At 53.1% G+C, this 25,683-nt stretch overlaps 8 protein-coding genes across 8 annotated transcripts; 5 read left to right on the top strand and 3 right to left on the bottom strand.

Moving 5' to 3' along the window:
* Window positions 1-1,385: 1,385 nt before the first annotated feature.
* On the top strand, window positions 1,386-3,320 carry PV08_03924 (uncharacterized protein; the record flags this gene model as incomplete). The annotated part of the gene is made up of 1 exon (XM_016378274.1): window positions 1,386-3,320. The coding sequence occupies one exon, from the start codon at window positions 1,386-1,388 to the stop codon at window positions 3,318-3,320; it is 1,935 nt and encodes a 644-aa protein (XP_016236951.1).
* A 957-nt stretch (window positions 3,321-4,277) lies between these two features.
* Window positions 4,278-5,624, bottom strand: PV08_03923 (uncharacterized protein; the record flags this gene model as incomplete). Its single annotated transcript, XM_016378273.1, has 4 exons — window positions 4,278-4,577; window positions 4,671-5,384; window positions 5,449-5,523; window positions 5,577-5,624. 4 exons carry the CDS (start codon window positions 5,622-5,624, stop codon window positions 4,278-4,280), a joined length of 1,137 nt encoding a protein of 378 aa, XP_016236950.1.
* A 346-nt stretch (window positions 5,625-5,970) lies between these two features.
* On the bottom strand, window positions 5,971-8,442 carry PV08_03922 (uncharacterized protein; the record flags this gene model as incomplete). Its single annotated transcript, XM_016378272.1, has 1 exon — window positions 5,971-8,442. The coding sequence occupies one exon, from the start codon at window positions 8,440-8,442 to the stop codon at window positions 5,971-5,973; it is 2,472 nt and encodes an 823-aa protein (XP_016236949.1).
* Window positions 8,443-10,034: 1,592 nt separating this feature from the next.
* On the top strand, window positions 10,035-11,940 carry PV08_03921 (uncharacterized protein; the record flags this gene model as incomplete). The annotated part of the gene is made up of 3 exons (XM_016378271.1): window positions 10,035-10,487; window positions 10,539-10,992; window positions 11,048-11,940. The coding sequence occupies 3 exons, from the start codon at window positions 10,035-10,037 to the stop codon at window positions 11,938-11,940; spliced, it is 1,800 nt and encodes a 599-aa protein (XP_016236948.1).
* Window positions 11,941-13,376: 1,436 nt separating this feature from the next.
* PV08_03920 (uncharacterized protein) lies at window positions 13,377-14,717 on the bottom strand (the record flags this gene model as incomplete). The annotated part of the gene is made up of 1 exon (XM_016378270.1): window positions 13,377-14,717. One exon carries the CDS (start codon window positions 14,715-14,717, stop codon window positions 13,377-13,379), a length of 1,341 nt encoding a protein of 446 aa, XP_016236947.1.
* A 1,702-nt stretch (window positions 14,718-16,419) lies between these two features.
* On the top strand, window positions 16,420-17,967 carry PV08_03919 (uncharacterized protein; the record flags this gene model as incomplete). The annotated part of the gene is made up of 4 exons (XM_016378269.1): window positions 16,420-16,806; window positions 16,892-17,417; window positions 17,511-17,787; window positions 17,856-17,967. The coding sequence occupies 4 exons, from the start codon at window positions 16,420-16,422 to the stop codon at window positions 17,965-17,967; spliced, it is 1,302 nt and encodes a 433-aa protein (XP_016236946.1).
* Window positions 17,968-20,681: 2,714 nt separating this feature from the next.
* PV08_03918 (uncharacterized protein) lies at window positions 20,682-22,316 on the top strand (the record flags this gene model as incomplete). Its single annotated transcript, XM_016378268.1, has 4 exons — window positions 20,682-20,799; window positions 20,856-21,055; window positions 21,105-21,603; window positions 21,658-22,316. The coding sequence occupies 4 exons, from the start codon at window positions 20,682-20,684 to the stop codon at window positions 22,314-22,316; spliced, it is 1,476 nt and encodes a 491-aa protein (XP_016236945.1).
* A 1,123-nt stretch (window positions 22,317-23,439) lies between these two features.
* Window positions 23,440-25,388, top strand: PV08_03917 (uncharacterized protein; the record flags this gene model as incomplete). The annotated part of the gene is made up of 4 exons (XM_016378267.1): window positions 23,440-24,023; window positions 24,144-24,389; window positions 24,441-24,700; window positions 24,751-25,388. The coding sequence occupies 4 exons, from the start codon at window positions 23,440-23,442 to the stop codon at window positions 25,386-25,388; spliced, it is 1,728 nt and encodes a 575-aa protein (XP_016236944.1).
* Window positions 25,389-25,683: the final 295 nt, after the last annotated feature.

The following is a 25,683-nucleotide window of genomic DNA, read 5'->3' as shown; positions in this document are numbered from 1 at the left end:
GCTGGCATTGGAGACTTATCTACCTCCGGCGAGTCGTGTTCCACTCTAGGCCGAAAGAATCTTGAAGTGGTGTTTGGAGGAAACCTGTTTTGCAATCCTCCATACAGGCGCTCGTGTAGAATGAAGTTAGGGGGGTAAACAGATAAAGGTGACCTGGGTGCCGGGGGCGGGTCGGGGCGGCGCGGGCCATCCCGTTCATCGAGGCTCTGAGCCGAGGGGGCTGCAGGAGAACTAACGAAACGCGGATGGACGGCCCCCACAGAACGACACTTTCCACAATCTCGAGCTGGCAGTGATAGGCCTGGACACTGAGGAGCTTGGTGATTTCTTCAAACTGCTTCAGACAAGCCCAGACCAACCTGATATCCGGGGTTCGAAAGGATAGCCTCGGACAGCAGATCTGGAAAGATCTCCTCATGAAAGCTCAACGAATAGCCGATCCTTCGACAGCGCTCTAAGTTAAAAGTGGTTCGACCGTAACGATCGGAGAGACCAGCTGACAATTGCCCATCCTGCCCTTGACAACACATTTTCTTTGGGTTCCGAGAGCCATGCTTCTCTTGAGCCGTGGAAGGATGAACACAGGAGTCAGACGGTTCTTGCCGGAGTCCACGCAGTCGCTTCGCCGTCAGTGATAGCCGAAGAAGAAGGATCTCAAACTTATTCGCGTTCTCACCACACTAAGTGGTATTGATGTGAATTCTCTTGACGAGTAGCTTCTCCGGCTATGCGTTTCTATCTTATCAGCTCGGAGCGTCTGTCCGTAACACTTGGTGAGATCACTCCTTAGAGCGGACATTATATTAGTATTTGTGTACAAGTCACCGCAACTTGACTTTGGTAATAAGAAGACATAAGGTTCATAAATGTACGCGTCGAGCGTGGATATGGAGAGATGAGTGAAGCCACAATCGGATATCACCCTCCCAACGCCTCGGCCAGAAACCCACGCTGCTTTGCGGCGTTATAACCTGCCCGCAGGGTCCCTTAGCACAACCCCGGTCAGCAAGACAGATTAGGTACATAAAATACAAGTAGGCTAGCACCATCTACCCACCGTCCGTTAATACGTTAGTGTCGTACGAGTACCAGGATTTCGCCCCTCCAACCGGTTGCATCGAGGGTGATCAGCCAGGCGGGCTAGTGATGCTCGCGCGAGCCTGGCTGGAGCAAGGGCGGCATGATCCTGTTTCCCGATCGGGCGTGAGGCACGACTATATGGCGTCAAGTCGCATTGCGCGCGTTGGCTGTCCGAAAAATGCCCAACCACGAGTGCTTTGTCTAACCAACACTATGCCCGCGTCCCTCATATCGACCCTGTCCTGTAGGGGATAATCTACGGTCGCTCGTTTTCTGCGCCTGCGTTAACGCGCCCATGCGACAATATGACGGACTGGAACAAGTTGAAAGTTGTAGACCTCAAGGAGGAGTGTAAGAGCCGCGGCATCCCTCTTACTGGTCTCAAACTCAAACAGCATTATGTCGACAAACTTGAAGAATATGAAGCAGGACATGACATTCCAAAAGAGGAGGTAGAGCCTGGTGGCGAAGAAGAACCTGTCGAGGCAGCCCCCGAGGGAGACAGTCATGAACCTTCAAATATCGCCAACACCGACGAGCAAGTCAAGGATGATGCAACTACGACCAGAACCCCTCCCCAGCCTCACGGCGACAAAGATGCGGTGGGAATTCCCGATGCCAATGGCGATACAGACGCGTCGCATGGAAAACCGGGGACGGAGGGTATAGAGGACGCTTCGCCCGAAACTGCCAAAACTGAGACACGAGAACAAGAGAACGAGACTCCTGTAGAAGGTCAAATCGAGGATAGCGAACCGGCTGAGCCACAGAAAGAGGATGGCGGGGGTGAAAATGAAGAGGAAATGGCTAACGCTCCAGCAACCTCACAATCGGAAACTGTCAAGGACGAATTGTCCACCCTAGAGCCTCAACAACCCCAAGGGGAGGTGGAAGCTACGGAGCAAGAAAGACCCAGCGCTGCCGCTGAGAAGGTGGCTATAGCCGAAGACTCCTCGAACCGACTACCATTGGTTCAGTCGCATTCGGACAGAAGCACTCCCCTACCACCTGGCGACTTTGTTGAAGACCAGACGCGCAGAAGGAAGCGAAGCGCTACACCTGTTCCAACAGCCCAAGAGCTGGCACGGAAAAAGGCCAGGCTTAGCTCTGAAGGAGAAGATGAGAAGGCCGGGGAGGTCGCTGCGCTACAGGAGATGAAAGCAGCAACTGAAGCAGCCAAAGACATCCGAAACGAGAGCGCTGACGCCATCACTAAAACCATCAATCACCAAGCTGCTTCAGCTGCAGAAAGAATGCCTTCGCAAAGTCCCTCCGAAGAACACGAAGTCCCTCCCGCCATCCATCCAGCAACCTCGTCAATATACATCCGCAACCTCAAACGACCGCTTCACATCCCCTCACTTCGCAACCACATCCTCACCCTTGCCAAATCGCGCGATCCGTCAGACGACATTGATCCTATCAAAGTATTCTACCTGGACAGCATCCGTACTCACGCATTCGTCTCGTTCTCTTCCGTGTCCTCAGCGTCACGCGTCCGCACAGCTATGCACGGCACACGCTTCCCAGACGAGAACATGCGCGAACCGCTTTTCGTGGACTATATACCGGACGACAAAGTTCAGGACTGGATCGAACGGGAGACAGGGGGCGGTTTCGGCGGAGGTCGGGCAGGTGGACGACGCTACGAAGTCGTCTACGAAGAGGGTCAGAACGGCGTTGAGGCGATTTTCCAAGAAGTCGATACGACAAAGCCTCAGCAGCAACGACCGCCATTAGAGCCACGATTGAGCTCGAGAATGTCCATCGACAGACCAGCCGGAGGTGAGGTTCACCCTGACCGAGCCGGGCTGGTTCCGAGAAGCGGTCCGCGAGACGATTACCGCGACCGTGACCGCCCGAGGGGACCGCAGCAGCCACCGACGGGACCGAAGAGACAGGACACAAGTGGCCGCGGGTTCAAAGCCCTAGACGAGCTGTTCGACTCTACGACGGCAAAGCCGAAGCTGTACTTCAAGCCTGTCCCCGAGGCCGTGGCGCGCGAGAGACAGGACATGTTCCGAGACCTGCGCCTCAGCCACGGCGAGATGGGCCGGAGTGGCGACGAGGGCATGAAGCGGTACTCGTTCGAGCGGTTCAAGGATCGCGAGGAGTGGGCGGACAAAGGGCCCGAGTTCGGCTTCGGCAAGCGCGGACAAGACAGGCTTACGGGCACGCGTGGAAGGGGAGGGTATCGTGGACGAGGAGGTGATTCGTGGCGTGGCGGCAGCGGGAGGTAAGGACAATGTCAGACGCTGATTTTCCTGAGACCCTTAGTCCCATCAGAAAAGCAAGACGACGACGACAGAACACAGCTGTACGATTACGGAGGGAGAACTACATGACCTATCGGACCAGATCAGATCAGATCAGATCAGCTCAGATGACATCTTTGGAAGCTGGAAACGAGAAAAAAAGATTAACAATAACCAAAAATCGTTACGGTCGTCATAGGTGTATGTAATATATAGCAAGACAAAAGCGCGATACCAGAGTCACAGATTCTTGAAAAGCAGAATTTAGTCGCTGACAATGAAATCATATATTGGTTCGTTGCACCGAGTATGCGGAGGGATTGTTCTTTGTGAAAGTGTCACCCTATTTGACGCCCTCAAAAGGACCGAGGCAGCCGTGTGACACTTCATGACATCCATGGATTCCATCGTGTGTTTTCCAAGCTCCATCCTCCCCTGTTCGCGCAGAGCACGATGAACACCACACCCGCCGTACCTGTCACTTACATCGGTAGATACTCCCAGTAGTATTCGAAGCAATCGAACTGGGAGTTGACGCTGACTCTGGGCGCTGACTTTGGCCTTTCCATTTGCATCGGCATTCGTGTTGGCAATGGTTGCCGTACAGTCCAACAGGCAGGCCGCACGCGTTGTTGTAGATAAAGGGTGGTCACCGTCCAACGACCAACGGCCCCTTGGCTGATAACAGCGTGTCTGGCCCCCAGGTAAACACCACCGCCCACGTTCGTCTCCATCGGTATCAGCATCAGACCCAGAGTCGGCCGTGTAGAAAATGACATCTCGTTGGTTTGGCGGAAAAATGTCAACCCCAGTCCCACGGGGGGCGTCGGTTCCTATAGGACGATCTGGGTGTTGCAGTTGTTGAGAATCGGTCCATCATGACTGCGTATAACATAGCGATTGGAGGGACGTCATCATCATTGTCATTGTCATTGTCATTGTCTACCAGTCATCCCCCCAACCGTCATCTTTGGACTTCTGCGACGCACCGGGAGTCTTTTTCATCGCACTCGTGCCGATACTGCTGGCGGGCTTCGGTGCGCCACTCGCGCCCATGCCAAAACTGTCCCAGAAATCCTTGCGTTCAGGTTCCACCCGTCTTGCCGCAGCGCTGGCCTTTTCGTCCTGGCCCTCGACGAACTTGTTGAATGACTCGGCCGCACCTTTGGCGCCGGTCTGGATGTTCTTTCCAGCAGCCAGGGCCGCGGTGCGTGCTTGTGCAGCAAGGTCTGAAGATGCAAGCTATCCATCACCATGTCAGTACTTTGTGTCGCCTTTGCCGAAACCTACAAAACAACAAGTGAACGGGGGATGAGGTTGGGGCGAGATACGTACATTCTTAGCCGTCGGCTGGATATACGAGTCATTCACGATTTTGGCCTGCTTTCCCACAGCTGCCGAGAACCAGCCAAAGCCCTTTGTCAACGCAGCCACTGGGTCTTTCGAGAAGTCATCGGCACTGGGTATGCCACCGCTCGATGACTGCGTCTCGACCGGGCCACTGCCGAAACCGCCATATTTCCCACCCTGGCTGGGTGGGAGGGTGTCTGGTCTCGAGGCATTGGCCTCGCCCATCTTCGCAAAGTAGGCCTCGTTTTGTGCTTTTTGCTCAGCTGATATGCCGGGCCCTCGTCCTGGCGCAGGAGAGGATGTCCGTCCGCCCTGGCCATTTGCACTGCTATTTCTAGCGCCGGCCGCCGCAGGCGTGGCTGACCGGGCTGCTTGCCTCTCCTTGATGGCCTGTCGCTCTTTGAGGAAAGCCGCTTTATCGAACTCCCTCTCCTCTACCTGCGCGCTCAGCCGCTCTTTCCACTCCTCGCCGATTTCGGAGTCGTAGCGCTCTTTGATGGTGCATTCGTCAAACGGGATGGGTGAGTTCTTGGTGAAAAAGTCCTGCCACGCTTTGTTCCCGCCGTATTGCATGCGTAGGATTTCGCCTTGCTTGAAGGCGTCCATCGACACGGACCGGACGAAGGACACGTGCACCCCCAATCCGCGGTGTGTACCGGCGCATTGCAGGCAAATGAAGGTGGAGAATTTGGGAGAGGCCTGTACGTATAGTTAGAGATCGCGGTTGCGCACAAAGACGGGCCAGGGGTAACTCGAAGCTCACCCATTGCGGTGAAGGGGCGCCGCAGTCGCAGCACTTATCGTTTGCTGCACCCTCTTTTTTACTTATCTGAGCGAGCTGCATCTTGTCAGCATGTGAGCTCCCTAGAGTACAAGGCTGTATATCAGTACCTTGGCTCTGGTCTCCGGGTCGACCTCCCACATCGCCTTGGAGGCCATTTTGTGTGTTTTGTCGAGTAGTCGAGGGAGTTGGCAAAATGAGGGGTGGATCCAAGGTGCAGGAGATTTTGTTCGTTCAGTTTACTCAGCCAAGGGTCGCATGTGTTGTCAGCACAGCATGCTTAATTGAGATCGTGCGTGTGTAGACTATAGCGTTCAGAGAGATAATCCGGTAGAGAAGAAGTTGCGTTGGAGATGGTCTGTTGTTACATGTCAAATCTACTGTATATGATAACCAAATAAATATACAAGCCTTGGGAGGCGCGGGCCACTTGGGCTCCCTGCTCCACCCGAAACCCCTGAAAGGTCCTCATCAACTACTCAGCCATGTGAAGCAAACCCCTTTTCATAGGTCTCCTCCGCGCAACTCTGCGATCAGTGCTCGTTCTCGAGGACCGGTAATCCTCTCGAAGCGGTCTACACTCATGACAAAAGTCCCGCGACCGCCAGTCATGCTTCTGAGGTGCTTCAAGTACCCGACCATTTCTTTCAGGGGCACCTTCGCTTTTACGGTCCTCTGGATGTTAACATGATCGTGTTGTTCGCCCGACAACGATGATCCAGACTCAAATGGGTCTTTGGGAGCGTAAATCTTGTTGACATCGATTCTCTGAGGTCCTTCACTACTGGCGTTCTCCTCCTCATGATCTCCCAGGGACACAATCTGACCACCGCGACTTGACGAGATGTCTTGGATGACATTGCCCAGACTGGCTTCATCAACACTGATGTCGACATTCATCACGGGTTCCATCAGCGAACTTGGACTGGATTTTGTCGCGTCTTTGAAGGCGGCTATGGTGGCAAGTCGAGCTGCAGAGGTCAGTGAAGAGTACGTCGTCTCGGAGCCAAAAGTATGTTCTGCGGGAATGAGCCTCAACGTAACTTTGGTGTTGCGCATCGGGTAGGAGTATGAGGGTCCTCTACTCAGAGCAGCCAGTGCGCCATTGACGTATGCTGCCTGCATCTCAGTAAGGTTGAGATGTGGTGGTAGTGGTACATTGTCGGAGCTGATCGGCCGGCCCTTTCTGTCCAGCGTGGGCGTCTCAATAACGATGAGATTTCCGTCTTGTTCGTAACTAAAGACGTCGTCTTCATTACCTTTGCAAGGCTCATCAGCGTCCGAGATTGGCTCTACAATCGCTGTGCATCCTGCTCTCCCCTTTGTGGCTGCACGATCACCGTCCAAGGATTTAGTGATTGGCTTCGAAGCCTGGGGCAATGATTCCCGGTAACCAATGGCAATCTTCCCCATGTTAGCCCGAGCCTTGAGGTCGTTCACGAGTCTGTCTTGGGCAATTTCAAGGTGCAGTTCTCCCATTCCACTGATCTGGGTCTGACCAGTATCTTCATCCTGGGTAATCTGCAGGCTGGGGTCTTCTCGCAAAAGCAGAGCAAGCTTTTCATGCATGTCCTTTTCTTCTCGCAAACTGTTCGGCTCTATCGATGCAAAGAATACCGGTGGTGGTACTTTGATAGGTCGAAGCTGTAGCTTGTTTAAGGGTTCTGGGGGTGTGGCTTTGTTGCCGGCGTACGAAACCAGAGTATCGCCCGTTCGTGCAAATTTTGACCCTGCAATGACGCCGATTTCGCCAGCCTTCAATGACTGTACAGGTACAGACTCTGATGCATACATGCGTAACAGCGTCGACGCTCGCTCGGAGTTCTGTAAGTTCGTATTATACAGCAAGGAATTGCGATCGATCGAGCCGGAGTACACTCGTATATAAACAAGAACGCCTTTGCGTGGATCGTTGACAACCTTGAAAGCTAATGCACATCCCTGCAGCGTGTTCTCAATGGAAGGTACCCCTGGCACGGTTCCTTTCTTCTTTCCCTTGTTCGTGTCGTCGTTACGAAGCGATAGTTCGCCCCTCATTAACTGTGAAAGGCCACCAGAGCGGGATCCGAGACTGATCTCAGGATCTGGTCGCTCTGCCGGGCTGGGCAACAGGTTGTTGATTGCATCCAATAGTGGTTGAACCCCAATATTTCGAAAGCTTGCGCCTGCAAAGACAGGAATGATGCTGCAATCTTCGGCAAGGAGAGACCTTCGAAGACTTTGGAGCAGCTGAGCAGGTGTGACATTGAGATGATCCTCTTCCGCCTCAAAGAAAGCCTCTACGAGCTGATCGTCATGTTCACTTAGAAGTTCAACTAGAGCAACTCTTGCACGATGCAGCTCCGTGGCCAAATCTGGGCATTCTTGTTCCATCTGTGATAGTGGAATCCGTCGAACACTCTTTCCGTCATCTCCTGGTGTGTACAATAGTCCCTCTAGGTTGATCACATCGCCAACGCCTGTAAATTGACCTTTTCCGCCTTCAAACCACGGTATTTGACACACAGCAGGCCACCCCTTGAGTCGCGAGCCGATCTCACGCACGGTTCTACCAAATGCAGCACCATCTCGATCAAGCTTGTTGATGTAGGCTATCCGCGGAATCTTCCATTCTGCTGCCTGGGCCCACACCTGCTCCGTTTGTGCTTCGACTCCCGCGACTCCATCGAGGATACAAATTGCACCATCCAGAATTCTCAGCGATCGTCGAACTTCGAAGGTAAAGTCTGCGTGGCCTGGAGTGTCTATCAAGTTGATGTTGTGAGGATACTGACATCGTGGCTGCGTGTCTGTTCCTATATCAAAGTCTTTGGCGAGTTGGGCAGCTTGTTGATCACCCCTCGGAGGCCATTCGAATGTGATGGCCGCAGACTGGATAGTGATGCCTCTAGCTCGCTCAGCTGGCAAGAAATCTGTGACCGTCGACCCCTCATCAACATCACCAATGCGTCGGGTGTGTCCACTGTAGTAGAGCATGCGCTCCGTAGTGGTCGTTTTACCGGCGTCGATATGAGCTATGATACCGATATTCCTCGTTCGGAGCGCAGCCTGGGAAGCGTGCGATAAGGTTGACAGACGACATGATGCTGGGATTGACCTTAAAGACGCTCCTCGTTTCAGTGATGCTGTGCAAGGTCCAACAGATCTGAGAGTGGAGCGTGTGAGAACCCTGCCATAGATTACTACCATTCCCCCGGGTTGTCGTAGCGGCTAATGGTTGACAATGATAAACCCTTCAAGACACAATGTGAGCAGTAAAGAACGCAGCGATCGAAAGAGAATGAATAAGTCAAAGAAAAGATTACTATTGAGGGATGTCGAGTTCAACATGCAGGGAGGTCGACGGAAGAAAACTTGACCCGACCCTCAAACACGTGAAACCACGTGTTGCCAAGCCCTGTAAGGCTGCCAGAGGGACTTCAGTTGTCGCTCTATTCTGAACACCCAATCCGATTCTACGCCTTGGATTCACCAACGTGGTGCGCTCTCTTCCTTTGTGCCGCTTCAAAACGCATTACTAACCAGATTGAGTATCTCTGTATGTTCGTCTGCCGTGCAACTAGGCTTCAAAGCCTCAGGTGGCGTTTGTCCGGTACTTTGGTTTCAGCATTAAGTGCGACACAGATGAATATCGGCGCACATGCCAAAGGCACAAGAACCTAAGCAATTGATGGATCATGTCAATAGCAGTGACCTTCATGATGCGGTATAGACGTGGTCTACTTCTGGAACCCGGGATCCCATGCCACATTGCCAAAGGACACCTCTACCGTTAATACCCCCAAGGTACTGAGGCTTTCTGGGTTTACCTCGCCGTGCTTGACGTCGCCAGACTCATCCTCAAAGTGACCAGGGCGACCGAAGGGATAGATGTGACATATTGAATTGACAAGAAGCGGTGGCTATGTGATTGACCTTGCTGTATCAATGGTTATAATATGATTGCTCCGTGAAACACCCTCGTCTTCTTCTGATGGGGATTGGCTCTTGTTTTGGCTCTTCCTGAAGAAGAGACATGGGAAGGCTTCTAGAATCCAGAGGTTCAGGTAAACCATGTCTTACCTTTACACGCATTCGCCTATCCCTTTCGGAAAAAGCATATCTTTCTTAGCCACACCAGGTAAGAGCAAAGTACTTGCATTTTGCGTGCTAGCAGTAGCTGCTAGATATATCCATTCTAATTCGGCGTCAATAAGGCTTTTCAGGACATTTATCTGTGTATAGAGGGAGCATGAAGACATCTCGACAGTGTACGCGGTCTGGGTGATAAAGCGGCGCATGGTAACTTAGGCCCGCCAAGGCTCGCAGCAAGCATCGCATGCGAACTTACAGGTAGTGGAGAGCAAGTAGTGCGGGTTACAAGTACTGTGTACAACGGCCTCCTACAGTACTAGGTACCCCTTCACCTACTGAGCAGCTCGCCTCCCATACCGACTCCGCTCGCCTCCTCGATATCGCGGATCTCCTCGGTGCATACCTGTCGACTCTCTTCCAGACATGCTTCTTCTCCCAGCTTAGAACCACTTGTCAACGCCTGTGCCTCATCTGCTTCGAGTTCGTGAATCAACATGGACTACTCCGTGGTCTCGTCTGAGGCTGATGCCCTGCACGGGGCTTCTCCTTGGGGGTCATCGTCTCCTCGCGCCGACAGAGGGTTTCCCAATGCCACGTCGTCTCCCGAGTCGCCCGCTCCCATCCAAGGTCATTCGTATGGCCACTCCCAAGATAGCATTCCAGAGTCCCCATACCTCTCGCAGCCAGCGACGGCTACTTCTCCAGACGCGGCCGACAGTGTTGATGGACAACAAGCCCCAGACTCACCCAGCCGAACGCTATCTTCGTCACAAGATCCTCAGGCAGCATCAGGGCAGCAGCAGTCACCCCAAGGCCAACCCCGCCAACAGGCAGCGAGATATCATGGAAAGCCGCAAAAGCCAGCACCTCAGTACAGACTACAAGCGAAGGTGACAGCTTTAGAAAGGACCGGGCGCAAAGATCCAGTGATTAGATTCGATGTCTATGTTGGTTATCATTAACCTTCACTCTACGAGGCCTACTAATTGTACTTGTAGACCAATCTACCCAAGTTCCGAACGACACAATTCCGCGATGTCCGTCGAACACACTCCGAATTCGTAAAACTAGCCGACCATCTAATCTCTGCGAATCCTGAAGCACTCGTACCTGCCGTCCCTCCGAGCATCACATCTGCCGGCGCCGGAACCGATGAGGATGAAATTCGGGTCAAGAACTCGATACAAAGATGGTTGAACGTTGTGTGTGGTAATGATGTTCTTATGCGCGATGAAGAGATGGTGTTCTTCGTGGAAAGCGATTTCGGCTACTCTCCTGTTGTCAGAATGAAGCAACCTGCCACCGGTGTGCGCAGAAAGGTCTTGAAGCAATTCGCTCCTCCGCCAGATGACACTCCAGAATTACACGAAGCTCGACCAGTGGCCAAGATGTTCTACCTCAGTTCGCTGGATACCAGCCAGAAGCTCGAAAAGGTGGTAAAGTCCAGAAGATGTGCGTATAAAAGACGATGCATTCATGATCACCCCCTCATGCTAACACTTTTCAGCGCTTGGGCTTGCTGAGTCTTCTCTCGGCGAAAAATTGACTCAAATGCACGTTCAGGAGACACACCCCGGCTTGTCCACTGCGTACCGCAAACTGGGCCGCGTCATTCAAACGTGCGGCGACTACCACGCGGCGCAAGGCACCGCCGAAGCCACTACTCTAGGTGACTCGCTGGCCTACCACTCTTCTGACGCTTTCATCGTCAAAGAGACACTGACGAACCGCCACATCCTCCTACGTGAGCTCGTCCAGGCCGAAGCATCTCGTCGCAGCAAAGAGACTGCCGTCCAGCGCCTGAAATCCAGTTCCTCCGTGCGTCGGGAGAAAGTTGATGAGGCAATCTCCTCGCTCGACGAAGCCCTGAGCCAAGAAAACTATCTCCGTTCCAAGACGCAGCGCGTCACGGCGAACCTCCTACTCGAGAAGCGACGTTGGTTCGAGCGTACAAGCAATGAATTCATGTTTTCCCTGCGCGAGTACGTCCTTCGCCAGATCGAGGCGGAGCGCCGGACCCTCGCGACCCTCGAGTCTGTCAGACCTGACGTCCGCGCGATCGACTCCTCGGGCGGTCTGAGCAGGCTGGGACGCGAGAACCACCCGGTCGTGCGGAGGGTGAGCATGGCAAGCAGCCAGGGTGCGAAGGGCGATGCGTGGAGCGGCGTGGCGCGAAGCCGGGACGCCCTCACGCGGAGTATGAGTGGCAGCATCGGACCCGCGGGGATTCCGGAGGCGGACGAGGATGCCGCTGCGCGTAACGGTGCCGACGGTGCGTCCAACGCCGGGGGCGCCGGTCGACCTAGAAGCGCAACGGGCGCGAGTGTCAAGGACGACGAGGATGATGATCGTGTTGACGCGAGGAACGCCGCCAGTCGATTGGCGCAGAGTACTTTTTAAAACAAGTAATTCTTCCTTCTTTATCTAAACTTTCTCCGACACGGCTCTTTTCTCGTCCAGGTACATAGGTACATACTGTCATGTATCCCCTACTTAGGTACTCTATTGGGCCCAGTCCGCTCTAAGTATGTCGTTGTGTACCTGCGTACTTGTCCTCTCCGTGCTGGAGTGTACTGTAATGGTGACTAGCGCCATGAGGCATGGATGAATAGGGCCGCACAGCTAGCAAACCACCCTAGGTACCTGATGTACTAAAAGTCCCCTGTGCGTCCTTTGCCGTACTACGCTGTTCCGTCAGGCCAGAGAGAGACCCGACCGACGTCGAAACAGCGTTGAAGAACAAGGAGAAGAAAGGAGAAGGCGGACAAGAGATCAAGCCAATTGATTGTGATTTTATGATTTTTCTAGAAAGGGGGGGAATCCTGCAAAAAGCAGAAAAAAAAAGAAAGGGGCTACCAAGTCTAAAGTAACACTCTGCAGACTTGCGACATTGTCTGCTTTCGGGACGACCACCAACGTGAGGTAGAAAGAAAGTACGCATACTTGAATGCCTGCATGGCCCAGGGGGTTGTCCGGCTGTTTTGCTTTGTGTTTTTGTTCGGTTTCTGATGGTACTCAACCATAACCAGCACCAGTACCAGCACCTGTCACCAGTTATCCAAGCTCACATTCAATTCTCAACCTGCTAGTGCACAGTATAACTTTCTGCTTGTCGCAATGCAGCCGGTTGTTCACCCCCCTGTTTCTCATATTGTGTCGCGTTGTATGTGGGGTTTTCCTCTTTTTTTTTCCTGTTCTTGTTCCGTAATGGTGCCATTGAAGATGTCATCAGCTCAGCTCCAGGAGCGAGACACCTGCATCCTTCATGGTCATAGGTGCCAGGTGTGATAAAAGCTGGTGTTGGCTGACTGGTCCGCGTGCACCCTTTTTTATGTTGAGCACCGAAGCTCTTAGACAAAACGATTCTCGGTGCCTCTCCTTCGCTGCAAGTGGAAATGGTGATCAAGTCGACAACGTTTGTTTGCTTGGTGCCAATGGGAATATTTGGGCTTTGAAGACAAGCTCTGATAAAAAGAAAGTGTAGCTGCGGGCAGCGCAAAGCTCATACATGTGGGGGTTGTGCTGTGACTGGTGGAGTGAAGTAGAAAAACACTTTTGTTGTCGAGTATTGGTGTTGATTAGTGCGACTGTTGTTGCACTCATGATCAGCAGACAAATCTCAAGAATTCCCCTTATCGAACTGTGCAGGTGTTCCAGAATGCCTCGTAGAAGATGTCAACAGGGGGCAGCAGGTACCGAACCGATCTTTCTTCGATTTGCTACAAGTGCGCAGACTTGATCATCCATATTCCAACCTGAACTGCGTCTTTGACATTTATGAGTGCTGTCTTCCCATGAGAGTAAGCTGTGCTCATATCTTCAGCATTATGCAAGACCTAGTATCCTGGACCTAGGTTTCGCAAGACGTCCTTGAACTTTTCGTTTGCGGCCTCCGCTGCGCTGGGGGGGAATCGGGGGCTTGGTACATAAGGCATTGCAGCAGGATTGTAGGAGCCAGTGGCGCCGCCTTGGAAAGCCACGTTGCCATACTGTCCGGACTCCGCGTTCATTGCTCTGTGCGGTGCGTTCTCAATGGGACTGACTCGACGACTTCCGATAGCGCCCCACGGAGATTGAGTCTGCATTTGCGCAATGGCAGATGAAACTGAAGGGCGAGTCGATATGACTGGGTTGGGATTGGCGGTTTGAAGTTTTCGGATGGTCGCATGGAGAATCTCGCGCTCGTGAAGGAAGTTGGCGTGTTCGAGCTGCATAGCTTCAATTTGAGCCTGCTGCTGGGTTTTTTCCTTCTTCATTGAGTCCATAGCTTCGACGAGGATGGCCTTCTCACGTTGGGTTTGTTGAACAAGGGTGCGAAGAAAGTCATTGTCAGTTCTCAGTTGGGCAGCCTGGCTGATCTCTAGGCCGAAGGGTGTGGTGGAACGAGTAACGTGAGGATCAATACCCGGGCCTGTGGGAGAGCCTGCTCGCGAAGAAGTTGCAATGCTGGTCGGCATATGACCGTTGCCATGAGGCGTGCCCGGTGCAGTATGGTAAGACGCGATTGAAGTGTTCGACCGATTGTGGGCAGCCATCTTGGTCAGTTCACGCTCGAGAGACTTTCCAGCCTTCGCAGGTTCGCCAGCGATGACTTGTCGAGGAGCGGATGTGTGGTGGCCCGTGTCGTAGTGAGAGTAGAGGCAGTCTTCATCGGAGAAGCGGCAGTGACCTTTCTCCCACCACCAGAAACAGGTCAGATGTTTGACTGAGCGGCGACTGTTGCTAGAGTTTGCTTTGATTTTGTCATCATTGGAACCTTTGGATGGTGAGGAAGCATGAGTTTGAGGCTGTGTGCGTGGTTGAGATCTGGCGTTCTCTTCTGGTTGTTCTTGGCCTTGAGCATTGCGGACAACGATTGGCACCGAGGAAGATCGAGATTCACCTCTCTTACGGCCCTCTGGATCATTCACGCGCGAGCGTCGAGAGGGGCTTTCCGGCATGAGCGGCGGCGAACTCGGAGCAGAGGTCGAACCTGGGTAAGCAGGGAAGGACTGCTGCAGCGGGCTGCGAGCGATGGGATTGCTGCTGTGGCGAGTCGTTGGCGCTCCCAAGGGCTGAGTGCTGCGGCGGTTGGATTGAGGACTTTGGGCTGCGATGGTGCTATACGACGTCGAACGCATGATTTTGGGATGAGAGATGGTTGACGACGGCACATCCAAAAGAGAAGTCTCTGGCATCTTGCGCAGACAATGGAGATTGTGAGAAGTTGGCGGATGAGGCGACGGACTGAAGAAGGACAGGGAAGAGATGGAGGAGGATATAGTTGAGGGCTGTAGGTGACCAGGAGGCTGTAAGAGATCCGGTGAGTGAATAGACGACGAGAGAGAGATGAGGTGGTGGGTGAATACACTGGAAGTCGTGTTTGCCTGTATCCCATATACTTGTTTGCCTCCTGCGCGTACAAGGAAACCCTCACTGCGCCGTCACCTCATCGCCAGCATCCTCAAGCCTGCGGATTGTCCATGTTCCATTCACTTCCGTCCGTTCTCTGCCTGCCATTGTGCAACCAAATCCTCCATTCTCTGGCGGAAAGGATCCTATCATCGTGCGATCTTCTGGCGCCGCAAACATCGCAGAGCCCTCTTCTGCGGCAACATATGCACTGCGAGGTTTGGCAAGACAGGCTCAGCTTCTGACAACAGACCTTAAGCCCATATTCTCTCCTTCACGAGTTGAAACACCATCCTAGACTTGAGAAGTACCGCACAACCCTCGCTCGGCGATTGCACTCCACGACCACACAGCGGGCTCGTTTATGCACTCAACCTGTGCGACTGGAAGGGTTCAAAAGCAAGAAAAGGCTCGCAAGACAGTTGCCGAAAAGTGCCTGAGTTTGATACCGAATGCGCCCCACGGGCGTAGCTACCTTTTATCATGGCGAGGAACAAAATTGTCTCTGCCTGTCTTGGTCCTGGAAGAAAGCTGAACCACTGTTTTCGACGAATGTGTTTCAATTCCTTTGTAACCAGCGCAAGATGCTGGATGCGGTGATGATGATGACAACAGGATGAGAGAAAGAAATACGGAACGTGTTTGTACGCCACTTGCCAAGATCTCGTAGCAAGCGACCCCTTTAGCCCTTGGTGTCAGAAAAGGACTACAGGCACTGTCGGTATCTCATCTATTCTCAGGACCACAGATCTGAGGACCCTTCGGACACAGTCATGGCCCAGACGTTGCCCACAAAGATCGGATGCAGCCAACTGTGGTGGTGGTATTCGTCCGTGGCCATCACTAAGTGAAAGGCCTCGTTGACTATTTCCGCCGCTAGTTTCTGGATCTACCTACAAACATGACACTGACGGGCCCCAAAACACTTAGACTGCGAGGGCAGGATGAGAATTTGAAAGTCGCCTTGCCTCTTGTTCAGCCTAAAGGCCTCGTGGCCATCACGACCAAAGGTGTTCATGAATACATGAACTCCAGCGATGTCACCTCCGGTCAAACTCCGTCACAAAACCTGGCTCTTCCAGGCGCATTCCTACATCTATGTGGGTCCGACTTGTCCAACTGGGCAACCAAAGCTCCTTCATGCATGACAAGGGGTCGAAGCGCGATTTGGCCCGATCCAGGTTTCCGAAAGCACATTCACGCCGTAAGTACACACGTACGAGGATTGGGGTAGAGTCAGTCCACCACAACTATATCAGTAGGTAATTTACATTTGCCGGCTCTTGTTCGAACAAACTCCAACGTCGATACAAGTGACAAGACACAGTGGGCATGTGGGGTAATGAGAGAGCAGACATCGGTCAAAGGCCCCATGGGGTAGAGACAACCTCCACCTTGTTGCGGAGAACATGTACCTGAGGCACAGTGACTCTGTGCATCATTGAAAGAACAATCTGTGAGCATCTCTCGTTTGGATCACCCTCCGCAATGGCGACCGCAGTAGATTGCGAGGTAGTCGTCGTGGGCGCCGGGCCCGTCGGCCTGATCACCACACTCTTGCTCGCAAAGGCCGGCATCAGCACGACTCTCATCGAGGGGCTCCCTGACATTGACAACTCTCCTCGCGCCATGGCCTACGGACCAGCAGCTGTCTTGGAGCTCGAGAGGGCCGGAATAGCCCCAGATGCCCGCAAGGCTGGTATGGAGCCGTCCGACTACGATCATCGGCTTCGATGGATCACCATAGACAACAAATTAGTGGCAGAGTTCAAGCCAGAGGACAGACTCCCAGGATCACCGGACCCGTGTCTATGCGGGCAGTATACGTTGGCACGAATCATTCAGGAGCATCTATCCCGATATCCTTGCGCAAAGGTGACGACCCAGTTCTTTCTGCGCTCTTGCCATGAGGGCTGTGTGTGTTGAAAGAAAACTAACGTTGCAATCGGTTGCACCATAGGTGCTGTTTAACCATAAATGTGTCGACATCGAGCAAGACACAGATTCGATAACAGCAATCATCGAAACTCTTGACGGAACCAAGCACATCAAGGCAAAGTACCTGGTCGGGAGCGACGGCGGACGATCTTCCGTGCGCAAAATCCTCGACCTCGGCTACGAAGGCTTCACCCTTCCTCAGTGGCTGGTCGCGTGCAACGTGAGGTACCCATTCAGAGAGTATGGCTTTGCCCGGGGTCAATTCATCATCCATCCGGAGCACTTTTGTATGGTCGGCAAGATCGATCCCACAGGATTATATCGAGTGTCGTATAACGAACAGGAAGATCTGACCAGGGACGAGGTGCTGGCCAATGTCCACAACAAATTTGAGGCCATCTTTCCAGGTCCCAAGCCCCTCAGCAAGGATGCGTATAAGATCGAGATGATCAGCCCGTACCGCCTACATCAGCGATCGGCCACTTCGTATCGGAAGGGTAGAGCTTTGCTCGCAGGAGATGCAGCCCATGCGTGTTCTCCTTTTGGCGGTGAGTTGGGTGATTTATTTTCCCTTCTTTGTCGTTTGGTCGTTGAGTTTCACACACAATGGATCCCTGACTGACAGGGACGGGGGCATCCAGGGATGGGTCTGACGGGTGGTATATGCGACGCTGGAGGACTTGGCGACTGTCTGATAGGCGTCTTGCGAAAGGGATGTGATGACTCTTTGCTGGACAAGTATGCTGAGATTCGACGCAAGATATACAAGGAGATCACCGATCCCGTCAGCTATGGCAATACCTGCGCACTCCGGGATAGTGACCCCGAGACTGCAGCGACATCTGTTGAGCCGTTCAAGACGATGAACACATCACCAGAGGCCCGAAGGGATATGATGAAAAACGCATACCTGGTCGGGTAAGACGCGGTTTTTAAGCCACCCTGTCAGGGAAGATCAACTAGATACCTATGCTAACAAACCACAGACACGATTTCCGACAGTATTGGCCAACGAACGTCGAAACCAGGAACAAGGATGAAAAGCATCCCGCCGTGGCAACAACGGCAGTGATTACCAGTGCAGGCCCGAAGATCTAGTGGTCGCAAGGTCACCGGGACGGGGGGTGCATGGCTGACCCCTGTTGCCGTGAAAGATGTGAAAGTCAAAAGAAGAAAAAAACGTGGGATATGCAGGCTACGGTACGAATACAATATCCGGCACCACCAGTGACACTAGAACCCGGGAGCTGCGAACGGAGTCGTGGGATGAGGCGGAGCTTCTGAGCTAGCTCCTGCCGGTCGTCGATAGTGGCAGGGCCTTTTTGAGCACATGGGAAGATGATTGACAAGAGGGCAAGAATCAACTGTGCCAGGGTTACGAGTACGAGTGAATAATGTTGACAGGGGCCTAATGTGCTGAGACTATGACGAGCAGCAGCGCGGCATGTGGTTACACGCAATCACACGCATGGGGGAGAGAAGAGACGACTGTTACTGGAATCGCTTAGAGACGGAGTGTATTTATTGTACGAGTGTCGTTGGGCTCATCTTTCTCGGTAGAAACTTGGGTACGTGGGCCATAAGCCAGTGACTGAAATATCCTGGCTTGGTTGGGCACGGAAAAGCGGTAGGGAGGCAGGCTTCTTCTACCACAATGCGTATGCTACAAGTTTGTCTCAGGTATGAGTACGGAATAGTAGTTAGAAGCCACTACCGAGGGAGCTGTGGCACTCGTACCCTGTACTCGGAGGGACCGTATCTTCCGGTGGTAAGCGATGCATTGCGCTCTTTGTAACTCGTACTATGCACCGGTTTCTCCGAGGCAGGTACTGGTAGAACCATCACCAGGTACATGCAGGGGTAAAGACTGAACAGAGGTATCACTAGCTGTACTCCATCGTCTCTAGAGGAGTCTGTTGCTACCCAACCTCTACAGTACAATTGATTCCGTTTGGCCGGGGGAATTTCTGTTCTGGTCCATGAACGAATTTCTGCCCGTCTAGTCAAACTTCTCGACTGTTCGCCGATCCACCTCTCCTCCTCCACCCCCCTGGTCCCGGCCAGTACTTACGGGCTACAGGTAGTTTATTGCACCCTGTGTGTACCTAAGGAGGCCGCTAGCCGTCGCGTCAGGCCTCGTGGGTTTTTGCTTCTTCCCGCTTCCCGCTTTTGCAAGAATGAGGCGGTGAGGCGTGACTTGGTATCATTGGCAATTCCAGGCATTATGGCTGCTCTTTTACTCGCATATTGTCGTAGTCACCGCTACCGACGTCGCCTCAATTGTCGCCTAGTGATAACCTTGATGGGTAGTTCCTGTCTGTCACGCTTGTCCCTCCGACGCCCTGCTCGACTGTCTAATACGAGTCGAACTCTGTCTATCTGTACGCGTCTCGCGGTGTGGACCCCTGTCGTCTCCCGCCATGTACCTACTGCTTGTTTGTAACCTGTAGCTTTTCAAGCCTCTGTCGACATGTTGACATCAACAATGCCACGATCCTCGTACCAAGCTAGGTCAATCCTCCCGATATACTTTCATGCCTGTTGCCAACTCCACTTGTCCGTCTCGCGGTTCCTGGGCCATTGAGGTCGAAGTTCCCGCCGCCGCCCAACGGAACTAACGCTGGTACCCGGGGCCTGGTCATCCTGGTCACCGGGTTCTGTCGTCTTGTGATCCAATGGCACTTGGAATCCTGCTACGAAGAGGCCCCCACTGCCTCTGGCTCTCAGATTTTCATCGTGCGATACCCGGGTACTGTGCGGCTGTCTGTCTGTGGCCATGATGGGTTTTCGGACTGTTGCGTCTAGCCTTGTGTATTCCGCTCCCAGACCTTCTTCTTCTACGGAGTACATACATACCCATCCCTTCCGGACCGAACGAGGACTTGGACGGATCCCCTGTCCTTCCACTGCTGCAACACCAGCTCGTGTACCTGCATTGGATACTTCTCCATTATCCGCTTCCACCCTTGGCCCATCAGACCTTGTCTCTGGTCGGCTGACTGTACCTCCGTCCAGTCAAATTGGCTGTGATATTACCTGCCTGTCCTTCCAGGTTCAACTGCTTTCTACCCCTTGACGCACTTCTGGGCCCGAAGCTTGTCGTCCTCCACGCACGACACCTGCCCGCGCACATCCCACCAGCCGGTCGGGCAAAAAAACCCCCGGGTGTACCTGTCTATTCCGCCTCTTCAACTCACGTCTTTCAGATCGCAAGCTTAGATCACTGTATTCGACCTTTTGACCGCAATACATACGAAGACGTGAAGGCTTGACACCGGTTTCTGGAGCCAGCGAGAGCTCCAGCACCCCGCGCAGATTGTTCCCTTGCCACCGTTGGTCTAGGCCTCTGGCAACAGGCCCCATAAATTCGTCCTACGAGACTCCTGGGACTCCTATCAAAAGCAGCTTCACACGGTCACTTGTCTTCGTTGGTAGCCACATCCAGCTCATATTTCCCGTCACAACCAATATCAACCTTCCAACGAGCACTATCAGCATTTCCTCCCACGCCATTTGCTGGTCTAGATCACACGCATCGTCAACTCACAGACTACGTAGCGCTCACCGACCTTTGGCACTCCCAAGGTTCTTGCGTCGTGCCTCTTCTCCCGCCTCGCACCTGCTGCGACAGGGATATCACTTTTGCAACTTCCCTCGGTCTTTTCGCCTTTGCTGCCACCTCCGCGTCCTCGCAACTTCTTGCAAATGCCGCTGACCAAAGGACATGTGCTGGCCCTTTTGCCTTGTTGCGGTTGATCGTTGGATTTTTTGGAGCCGGAGAAGTACCTTACTAGTCTAAACGCTGCATTGCCATGACAGCCATATTACCACGAGGACTCATCGATACTATCCCGGCGGTCGAACAAGATGTCTTTGGCGCTGTCGACTCTGTGGCCGACAATGCGGAAGCCCTGCACCACTTCTGGAGATGTTGGTGATCCTCATTCCCAGATTGGCTTTGGCTCGCCTGCTAATCTTTGCGCCAGACTTTGCTGTACAAAGCGACCTTTCCGGTGATCCCAAATGTACTAGGGCACGCAATCTCTTTTGGCGAATCTGGAGCGATCCAGAGCTTTTTCATAACATGACAGTGCCTCGCCTCATGCAGCTATGGCGTCGTTGTGAAGACCAGTTTGATCTTAGGCCCATCGGACACATCAACGTATCCTCCAGAGTGCAGCAACTGGTAAGTGTCAGGATCCAATGACAATTGAGCTAAACTAAGATGCATCCAGAGCACATCAGGCCTGACACAGGAATTGACGCCCTCGATGGTCCCAGCCTCCGAATCACCGAGCCCTCTATCACATCCGATAGATCCTAATTACTTGGAAACTTTCCCGCCATTGTGTCAAGAACCACCGGGGAGACGACTCCAGTATGATTCATCAAACGAGCTGATCCCCATACGAGATCAATCTTCGGCGCGAACTTCGGCCCCTGCTTCAAACACAGCTTCTGGTTCATCTTCCAGGCCCGCCCTGAGTCGGACTACTAGCGGCAGTCGGTCGAGAATCCCAATCGTGGCCACAGCAGGGAGAACTAGGACCAAACCTCAATTGGGGCGACGAAAGTCGAGTTCATCTCGGGCCACATCAACAATACCAAATGCGCCAAAGCCCTCCCGGACGCCTACAGAGCCTTTTGGAAGGGCATCTGCCTCAGCAAGTAGTAGCCATGCTGCGGGCCGTGCAAGCACGAGGGGTCCACCGCCGGGTCTGCTCAACCCTCCAGGTAAGGTCATTTCTCCCGCACCTGTCTCCTTGCACTGACAAATGCGGTTCACAGCGATGCGGAACTCGGCGAATTTCCTGGTGGCTTCTCCCTCGTCCTGGCAAAGTGTCGGTTCGAGAACACCTACACCTCCGACGGGCGTGACGGCTCCTGCAACAACTTCAGCAGATCTGGTCGAGCGTGATTTTCGTGGCAAATTTGTGGAGGCACAGAAGAGATTGAACAGCTTCACCAACCTTCCAGTACTTATGCGCATGCCGAAGAACAAGAGTGTGGTTCGCTTCGTTGATGAGAATCCCTCGGACGAAGGAAAGGGCAAAGGCAAGGCAATATTGGCCGAATCTCCGGAGGCGAGTATGGGCGCCCCATCTTTGTGGTCAAGCATACATGCTTCGCCGTCGGCTAGTGACGATGAGGGTAGTTCGGATGACGCAGTGGAGTTACCTCGCACGAAAAGCCAACTGAGTATGCTAATCAAGCACAAGAGGGCGCAGACGGGCAGTCAGGATCTCGGGCCGGCCATCAGTCTAGTCGAGCCGAGTGCTAGGGCCAGGGACAAGGACAAAGGCAAGGCCAAAGAGGAGGAACTATTGTCCATGGCACGTAGAGACGGAGTCACCAAAGCAGGAGGTGTGCAGGTCCCGGCATCGCATCGCATCTCGGGAGACGACCCTGGGTATCTTTCACCTTCGAGTCCAGAGCCATTATTTTGAACACCACCACCAAATACCCCTCAAGACTAGATGCTATTCTATTGTATCACGACATGACTTAACGATGAAACGGCCAAAAGAATTGTATCATATGCCATCGACATCCCCAACAACATTCGTTTTAGCACAAGCATACAGGTTACGCAACTTGGCATTGCAGGCGTTGATGGAGAGGGTTGCAGCAACATCAGCATTAGCTTGGAAGATAGCACAGCTACAGCATGCTACAGCATAGTACGAGTACGAGTAGGGGTGTTAGGGAATGAACATACCGTCTTCTGCACTGGTTGAATCCTCTGTGCTGTGCAATGAATGTCCTCTCTCTCCGTCTGACGCGTGGGCAAAGGGGGAAATGAAATTCGACGCGTTGATTGGTCGAAGCGCGTAAAGTGGTCTTACCCAGCACACGTGACTGCAGCACGAGGAAGTTTCTCGGACGAAGCCAAGCGTCACGTCACGCTTCAATCTCCCAGCAATGCTTCAAATTGCATGCCTCCCCGTTGTCGCGACTCTGGAAGAAACAGCACAGCGTCGGTTTTCCCAAAATCAGCTGGGGACTCACTCGGACTCTGGGCCAGCAGCTCCCGTGCAGGACCTGGAGAACGAGCGTGGCGGCTGTCGCAGTTTGTCACCGACTGAGGGGGAAATTCCAGCCCGGCCATTTTTCATGCAGTGCAATATGCTGAGCCCGCTTTTGGGCGGGCGTCAGCCAATGGCAGCGCTGGCCACTCGGTGTCGGGCCTTCGGTCCAGCAGCAGCGCAGACAAGCGCATTGAGTCGCTGCAGTCACCGCAGTCTGCGAGACTCGTCTGCACACACCTTTTTCTCCTCTTCCTCGTCCTCGCCGTCCCTCTTTGCCCTGCGACGATCCCATAGCCAGAGCAATGTGATTCTCCTGTTACTTTCACCGGGAACCTCCATGTCGCCCTCCCTGCGCCTTTGATTTGGCACTGCTTTCCGCACTCTAGCAAACACCACCAGTTTCCCGCTCCCTCGTGCTGGCGCGAATCCTGCCCGTCCACAACCAGGCCTCTATCTGCTTTGCTACGTTGCCCGTGGCATCGTGCCATAGACTTGATCACGTCTCTACACGACTTGCTCATACCCCAAACCGATTTTCACCATGAGCCCTCGTCGATCCTCTCGTGCCCGCTCGTCCCAGCTACCCTCCACCTCCACCTCCACCGCCTCCCAAAACAACAACAACAACCACACCTCCTCCTCCAGCACCTCACACAACTCCAAACCGGACCACCGAGATAGTCGTACGATCAACCGTACAAACTCCCCAAGGAGAGCTTCCATCCATCGATCCGAGTCGGCTGATGCGGGAGATTCGATGTCTCGTGCCGAGCAGCTGGCTCCACGCCGGAGCAGAAGGAATGGCGAAGACAAAGAACCCGCTGTCAAACAACAAGTCGAAGATGAGGATGAAGATGTCGAGGGGGAGGCGGCCGAAGAGGAAATTACTCGCTGTATATGTGGACAAGCGGAATACCCTGGCCCCTCGACCAGCTTACGACAGCAACAGCCTGACCCTGACGCCCTGACTGACGACACGGGTAACTTTTTTGTCCAGTGCGATAAATGTGGTGTTTGGCAACATGGAGGTTGTATGGGCTTGCTGGACGAATCTATGCTGCCTGATGAGTACTATTGTGAACAGTGCAAACCAGAGTTTCACAAGATCACCAGGAGCTCCAGTGGGTAAGTGCAGTTCTCTCATACGTGTTTGCAGCGAATTTTGTGTTCAGTTTTCGTTGTGTTTATGGCATAGAGATGTGTTAGAGCTTTACCGGAACCGAACTTGCTAACAATCGCTCCCAGACCGAAATCTTCTCGGTACCTTCCGGTGCTCGAAGCAGTATCTACCAGATCCTCTCCTCTCACATCGGCCTCGGAAATATCTCGCAAGAAAGATGGTAAAAGTAATAGACAAAATGAGAGCACAAAGAGAAGAGCAACCATGAACAGCAGGGGCGCGTACGACGAAGATGAAATGTTGAGGAGAGCCATCGAAGAGAGTAAAGAAATGGGCACTCTGGGAAAGAGAACGCGGGAGGATATAGAAGAGTGAGTCGATGCGTCTTGTGCAGGTTGGGTATGAGCTGATCACTGTTACAGTCACAAGATCAATCCCAAACGACAACGGACGGGGTCAAATGCCTCGTCGACTCTTTCAAAGCAGAGCAACTCTCCAGATCCTGGTGCGGACGATGCCAACGGTAAAGGTGGTGGCAGCAGAAACAACAAGTCAAGAGGAGCAGCGGCGCGCAGCAACCGGGAGAAGGAAATGCGTGAAAAGCAAAAAGAGCAACAAGCGGCCCAGCGTGCCGAAGCTGCCAGCAAGAGAAATGCTCGATCAGAACGAAGAAGAGGAGAGGGTGCGTCGTACACATGGAATTCAATGATGCATGTGGGCTAACCATGACAGACTCTCCCCCACCTACTCCGAGCATCTCTCCCTCTAAAGCTGCACAAGCCAATGGCAAAAAAGCAGACACGCCTCCTTCAGGTAGATCGAACAACAGCCGCAGGAATCCCAAAGTAGCTGCGACTCGAAGAGGAAGACTGGGCAGAAATCAATACAGTCGAGATCACGCCAACGGTGAAGATGGCACTCCTGCACGAGATGGACCCCATGATACCAATGGCAGCGGGGGGTCACCGTCTGGCACCAACGGTATCCACGGTGAAAGTGGACGCAGTTCAAAGGCAAAGACACATCCTGCCAGAACTAGTCTGAATGAGATGAGACGGCGTGTTGCTGCCATTCTGGAGTTTGTTGGACACATGCAGACGGAAAGGAACGCACGATCACAACCGTCGAGTGCAAGCTCCAAGGGAGCGAGCACGCCGAATGGAGTCAAGGATGCGAGTGCTTTGCCGACTGCTACTCTGGTTCGCGCGGTCGAGGCTGGTTTGAAGGAGGCAAGCTCGACGGATGAGGAGTCGGGATTGAACATGATGGATCAAAAGGAGTTTGGGGTCATGGGAAGTCAGGACATGATGGAGACTCTGACCAAGGAATTGGTCCAGTGGCAGAGTGTCTATGGCGTTTACTCGCGATGAGATTGATATTGTTTTGGAAATGATTGGGAGGACTCTTTGATGAGAACGACATGGACATGGGTTTAATGATGAATTGTATCTTGTTTTTGATTGATTGAATGCATAAATAATACCCTTGACCGTCTAGACGCTGGCGATGAAAGTCTGGGAATGATTTACAACTTCTATACAGAGTATCCGTCAAAAATGTAATACCTATGGTAGTATGATATATCTCGAAGTCTACTTTTCTATTGTAGTTCGCGCAGGATGTCCGGAACTCCGTGCCTCTTTGGCTTACCTCGACCTCGTAAAT

The sequence above is a fragment of the Exophiala spinifera genome (genome assembly GCF_000836115.1).
Source record: "Exophiala spinifera strain CBS 89968 unplaced genomic scaffold supercont1.3, whole genome shotgun sequence".
Lineage (NCBI taxonomy): Eukaryota > Fungi > Ascomycota > Eurotiomycetes > Chaetothyriales > Herpotrichiellaceae > Exophiala > Exophiala spinifera.
Note: the sequence above shows the minus strand (reverse complement) of the source record. Positions and strands in the feature narration are given on the sequence as shown.